Consider the following 6,502-nt stretch of genomic DNA (forward strand, 5'->3'; position numbering starts at 1 on the left):
GCTGATTTGAGTGGTGGTTACAAGTGTGGTTTTCTTCTAAGTCAATAAGTTATAATTTTGTGTTATGCAATTTCCTGTATTTGTGCTCTATTTTGCAATAAAAATTAAGTTGAAAATGATTAATTAAGCAGTGACCAGATATTTCCTACACTTTCTTAAAAAAAAAAAAAGCCTTTGATGAGACTTCTCCCATTTACTAATGAACTCTTTCAAAGTTCTAGGCAGATCCACCAGAGACAATTGCCCCATCACACAAATCTAGGGTTTGGTCCAAGGTTAGTCTCCGTGTATATTCCTGGTCAGTGTTTCTCTCTCTGGTATATCTGCCTTCTCCTGAACCCCAAGGATGATGGTTTGTGAAGACATCCAGTCATTTCTCATTTCTCCTTTAAGGTTCTAAAAGTGACTCATCCTTTGTTCTCTAACAGAGATAATACTAAGTAGCAGTTATGCTAATATTCTCATGATTAATACAAATGACCGAGGTCAAGGAAACGTCCCTGGTCTGTCCTACTTCCTTGCTATTGCTAACTTTATGTGAACACAATTCCCTAAACCTTGACAAGTTCTCCCAGAGACAATTTACTAAGTCTATTCGAGGTTCACAGAATGCCCAAGAGAGTCTTCAGCACATGGCTTCCGCACATTCACCCTTTCATTTCTTCCTATTCATTGTGAATAGGTGTGCACATTCTCTTTGCTGCTGCTGCTAAGTCGCTTCAGTCGTGTCCGACTCTGTGCGACCCCATAGACTCCACCAGGCTCCACCGTCCCTGGGATTCTCCAGGCAAGAATACTGGAGTGGGTTGCCATTTCCTTCTCCAAGGCATGAAAGTGAAAAGTGAAAGTGAAGTCGCTCAGTCATGCCCAACTCTTTGCGACCCCATGGACTGCAGCCTACCAGGCTCTTCCATTCATGGGATTTTCCAGGCAAGAGTACATTCTCTTTAAGTGACAGCAAATAATTAAGTCTTTTTACCTGAGGCAAAAAGAATGAAAGGGTTTGACATCTAATGGCTTAGGAATAGCACAGAACTAGTAAAATAGTGGCAACCAGGCTGAAACCACCAAGCATGCAAGTGTGTTAGACATAGGACATTTTTTTCTACCCTTGAAATGTTGAGAACAAAATTTTTGTTTTAAATCTGCTTCTAATTTTTATATTCTGGCTTGTTGTTGGATTTATTTAATATGACTTTATCTCATACTAACAAATTACATTTTCCCATGACCTTTTTTTCTATTTCAGTTTGATCTAAATTAAGATAATTTACAAACCAGCTCTTCTAGGCTTTGGCACAAGTGTTACAAACGCTAAGAGTGAGATTCTATTGCTTAGGGTCTTATGAATTTTGTCCATCTCAGAGGTCTTAATTGGCTTAATTATGCTGATACCCACAACACCTGTAAGGTTCCAATATGACACTGATTCTTTCTTAAGATCAAACCCATTATCAGCAGTTAGGAAGGTTCTAGGTCCCCAGAATTAGAGGGAAGCCTAATGCTGTGCACCTCAGCTGTACTCCAGGGAGGTTAGTGAGGCAGGTACACCAGAATACAGTTGATGAAAAGAATACAAGAGATCTGAGTCCCCTACCTGTCTATCTGACCCACCACCACATCACAGGCTAGCCATTGTCCAGGCACCTGCACAAATGCTATAGGTTGTGCAGCTAGACTGGGACACGGGTCTCATTGGGAACTTCTTCCAAGCAGACACAGCCCAAGTGTTTTACATGAAAAGAGGTTATAAGCCCATCTTTACACCATGAAAGCCATCAGCCAAAGTTACAGGCTTATTTATTGGGGGGGGGGGGCAGCACACTGGAAAGGGTTTCAAATTAATGTCTGATCTGAAGTCGCATTTCCAAGGTTCATCTTCATCTTCCTGTATTTCAAGAGCACCTCCCTAATCACTAATTTCTTCTTTCAGTTGCTGGGTAAAGCTTTAACCCCTATCCTACCTCCATTTGTTCAATAGGAATGTCCATTTTCACTAGAATCTGAGTAGAATTGGAAATCAGGTGCGCCTGTCTAGGTTTAATCATTACATCGTGGTCAAATCGCTCTCCCGGAGCGCGTATACAAAAATGAATGGAAATTTTCATTTAAAAAAAAAAAAAAGCCTTTTGGACCTCAGCCAGGACTAAGGATGCGGGAGGCCGAGCATACGGATGGCAGCTAGGGGTCAATCCCCGCCCGGCACCGGGTCGGCAGTGGAAGAGTCGGAAGTGGTCGGGGTTTGGGGGAGGAGATCCGCTCACACACAACAGGAGAGGCTGCGCCGCCATATCTGCTGCCGCCGCCGCAGTTGCGAATGCAGTGTCGGGACCCGGCTGCCTCCACGCCGCCGCTAAGGTTCGTGTCGCTTCCCCATCCCGACTCCCCACTCTTGCCGCCTCACCCCCGGCGGCACTGCCAGCTCTTTCTGGCCCATTAAACCCATTCCCTTCCCGCATCTATCAGGGCTGAAGACGATGGATTTGGGCAGCAGCAGCAGCAGCGACTCGGCTCCCGACTGCTGGGACCAGGTGGACATGGAAGCACCGGGTTTGGCCCCGAGCGGGGACCGAGCCTCCTCGGCGTTGGCGGCGGCCGCCGCGGAGGTCCAGCATGAGCCCCTCAGCTCGGCCTTCAGCCGTCAGCTCAACATCAACGCCAAACCCTTCGTGCCTAACGTCCACGCCGCGGAGTTCGTGCCGGCCTTCCTGCGGGGCCCGAGCCAGCCGCAGACCCCCCCGAACGACGCCCCCGGCTTCTATGAAACCTGTACAGGCGCGGGCGACCCTCAAGGTAAAAGGCTGGGACGGGGGGCACCTGTGGAACATTCCAAAGAGGAACAGTTATTGTGGCGTGAAGGTTCCAATTCAGCCGTTACCATGGAACTTTCAGAACCTGTTGTAGAAAATGGAGAGGTGGAGATGGTTTTAGAAGAGTCATGGGAGCACAATAAAGAAGTAAGTGAAGCCGAGCCAGGGGGTAGTTCCTTGGGAGATTCGGGGCCCCCAGAAGAAAGTGGCCAGGAAATGATGGAGAAAGAGGAAATCAGAAAATCGAAATCTGTGGTCGTACCCTCAGGTGCTCCTAAAAAAGAACACGTAAATGTGGTATTCATTGGGCATGTCGATGCCGGGAAGTCAACCATTGGAGGACAGATCATGTTTTTGACAGGAATGGTTGACAAAAGAACACTTGAGAAATATGAAAGAGAAGCTAAAGAAAAAAACAGAGAAACTTGGTATTTGTCCTGGGCCTTAGATACAAACCAGGAAGAACGAGACAAGGGTAAAACAGTAGAAGTGGGTCGTGCCTATTTTGAGACTGAAAAGAAACATTTTACAATTTTAGATGCCCCTGGCCATAAGAGTTTTGTCCCAAATATGATTGGTGGTGCTTCTCAAGCTGATTTGGCTGTACTGGTGATCTCTGCCAGGAAAGGAGAGTTTGAGACTGGATTTGAAAAAGGTGGACAGACAAGAGAACATGCAATGTTGGCAAAAACGGCAGGGGTGAAATACTTGATAGTGCTTATTAATAAGATGGATGATCCCACAGTAAATTGGAGCATTGAGAGATATGAAGAATGTAAAGAAAAGCTAGTGCCCTTTTTGAAAAAAGTCGGCTTTAGTCCCAAAAAGGACATTCACTTTATGCCCTGCTCAGGGCTGACCGGGGCAAATATTAAAGAGCAATCAGATTTGTGCCCTTGGTACACTGGATTACCATTCATTCCATATCTGGATAATATGCCAAACTTCAACAGATCCATTGATGGACCAATTAGACTGCCAATTGTGGATAAGTACAAGGATATGGGCACTGTGGTCCTGGGAAAGCTGGAATCAGGATCCATTTTTAAAGGCCAGCAGCTTGTGATGATGCCAAACAAGCACAATGTGGAAGTTCTTGGAATACTTTCTGATGATGCTGAAACTGATTATGTAGCCCCGGGTGAAAACCTTAAAATCAGACTGAAGGGAATTGAAGAAGAAGAGATTCTTCCAGGATTCATACTCTGTGATCCTACTAATCTTTGCCATTCTGGACGCACATTTGATGTTCAGATAGTGATTATTGAGCACAAGTCCATCATCTGTCCAGGTTATAATGCAGTGCTGCACATTCATACTTGTATTGAGGAAGTTGAGATAACAGCCTTAATCTCCTTGGTAGATAAAAAATCAGGAGAAAAGAGTAAGACACGGCCCCGCTTCGTGAAGCAAGATCAAGTGTGCATTGCCCGTTTAAGGACAGCAGGAACTATCTGCCTTGAGACATTCAAAGATTTTCCTCAGATGGGTCGTTTTACTTTAAGAGATGAGGGTAAGACCATTGCAATTGGCAAAGTTCTGAAACTAGTCCCAGAGAAGGACTAAGCAGTTTTCTTGATGCCCCTATACAATACTGTGAGAATTGACTATGATAAAGTTCACCATCTTCTCTTATTTACTACACATTGACAAACTTTTCTCATATTTTGCAAAGAAAAATTTCACAGCAAAAATCCATGTTTTGTCAGCTCTCATGTTGAGATCTCAGTTATGTCACTGTTGAATTTACCCACAAGTTTCCTCCTCCTATTCCATTCTGCTTCCTTGAACAGAATCAGTAAAATCTTTGTAACTGATGTGGATGTAATTGTCTATAACAATGAAAAATTAATATATTTTTAATTTTTCATTTTCCTTTAGGATAGACAAACCTTGTTCCAATCAGACCAATCAGAGTATGTCAGTGTGTGTGTACATGTTAAAGACAACTAACATGTGAATAAAATATTCCATTTGAAACTCTTATTGGTATTTGAAGTGCTTTTGAATATTTTTTAAATTTATAATACTTCTCAGTTAGCTTTTTCACTTTCTCAAATAACTGAATACATTTATTACCTGGGTTTTTAAAAACTGTCCTGCATTCACTGCTTTAAATGAAGAATTTACAAATAATGCACAGGTTTGTGTTAAAGGAAAGGTTTTAATTTTGATGAAAAAAAATTTAGAGCTCTTCCCAATGAACTTTGTTTTCTGTATTCAAGTCCAGTCAATAAAGGAGCTCTTCTGCTTCCCTACTTGGTATTTGGAAAAAAAAAAAAAAAACTCATGCCATCTACCAAGTCCCCAAATGTTGAACATGGCCAGATTACAAATATACCCGGGGATTCAGATAGTATGTTGACTAGACTGTTATCTGTACTCCTTGGGCTTTATTGGTGGCTCAGGCAGTAAAGAATCCGCCTGCAATGTGGGAGACCTGGGTTTGGTCCCTGGGTTGGGAAGATCCCCTGGAGGAGGGCATGGCAACCCACTCGGGTATTCTTGCCTGGAGAATCCCCAAGGACAGGGGAGCCTGGCGAACTATAGTCCCTAGGGGGGGTCACAAACAGTTGGACATGATTGAGCGACTAAATACAGCACAGCTTCATCTTAACACACCCCTTTGTTTTATTCACTGAGAACCTTGTGGTGTGGGGCACAACACAACAAGGGGCATTACTGTTGAGAAGATAAATGCTTGCAAGAGTGAGTCAGTCATTGACTGACAAATAAGGGTTAGTGAGAGTCCTGAGCTTAGAAATGGGGAGACCATTCCACTCTCCCATTCTTCACTGCTTGGGGTTAGTAGGAAAGGTGAGGGGTCATTTTTACAGTCAAATCACCCCATTCTTGGGGTCAGAGAAAACAGGACTTGTCCATGAAGAGTACATTGAGGAAAACACCAACTGTAGAGCCTGAGGTGACTACTTTTATTGCCAGGAGAGAGGCTTTATAACCTGTGTAACTCAACAACTGCAAGAACTTTCTGTCTTGGTAAGTGGGTAGTGGCCCAGTGTAAACACTGCCCAGTGGTGGGCACAGCCAATTCTTCACACTCATGGGGTGGTTGAACAAGGGTGGGGATTGCTGCTGGAACACCCTGGGCAATGCTCAGGATCCTTCTCCACGGTCCCCTCTGTTTGTGTCCCCATGTACCTTCAGAATCAGAGATAGCCACAGGTCTTTTCAGAGCATCAGTAGCATGGCTCTGTGAATCATCCAACCATAGATCTTCAGGATACCCACAAAGGAAAAGATGTTTTTTATTTTGTCATATGGCAGCTGACCTAACCCACAAGGAAGTGTCTCATGTTGTCTTGGACCCAGTCCTTTAATACTTAGAGTATCAGTGGCAAGAGTTTCATCTTACTTTTGAGTTCATTCTTTTGCCTCTGTGCTCTGAACTTTGTACAAAATGGAGTGTTTGCTAAAAGTTTTACTGTGGCAGCCACTTTTAAAAAATCTATTTCAGATGCTGCATCAATCTCACTGATTTTACAATTTTAGTAATTTACCAATAGGATCATTGTAGATAGCATCTACTAATAGGTCAAAGCCACAAGGCAGAGCAGAACTCTCTTTCTCCATCCAATTTGGATAACTTTCCATCAAAAACTGTCTCCTAAATGTCTTTCCATTAGCCAGTTGTATAGAAACTTCTCCACCAGGAGCTCTGAACTATATATAAA

At 43.6% G+C, this 6,502-nt stretch overlaps 1 protein-coding gene across 1 annotated transcript; it reads left to right on the forward strand.

Moving 5' to 3' along the window:
• Positions 1 to 2,244: 2,244 nt before the first annotated feature.
• On the forward strand, positions 2,245 to 4,795 carry GSPT2 (G1 to S phase transition 2). The gene is made up of 2 exons (XM_043459269.1): positions 2,245 to 2,358; positions 2,467 to 4,795. Exon 2 carries the CDS (start codon positions 2,478 to 2,480, stop codon positions 4,374 to 4,376), a length of 1,899 nt encoding a protein of 632 aa, XP_043315204.1. The 5' UTR covers positions 2,245 to 2,358; positions 2,467 to 2,477; the 3' UTR covers positions 4,377 to 4,795.
• Positions 4,796 to 6,502: the final 1,707 nt, after the last annotated feature.

This window comes from Cervus canadensis, chromosome X (genome assembly GCF_019320065.1).
Source record: "Cervus canadensis isolate Bull #8, Minnesota chromosome X, ASM1932006v1, whole genome shotgun sequence".
Lineage (NCBI taxonomy): Eukaryota > Metazoa > Chordata > Mammalia > Artiodactyla > Cervidae > Cervus > Cervus canadensis.

Bases quoted from the DNA above. Each gene is read 5' to 3' on its own strand.
- GSPT2 (XM_043459269.1), top strand. From the start codon at position 2,478: ATGGATTTGGGCAGCAGCAGCAGCAGCGACTCGGCTCCCGACTGCTGG.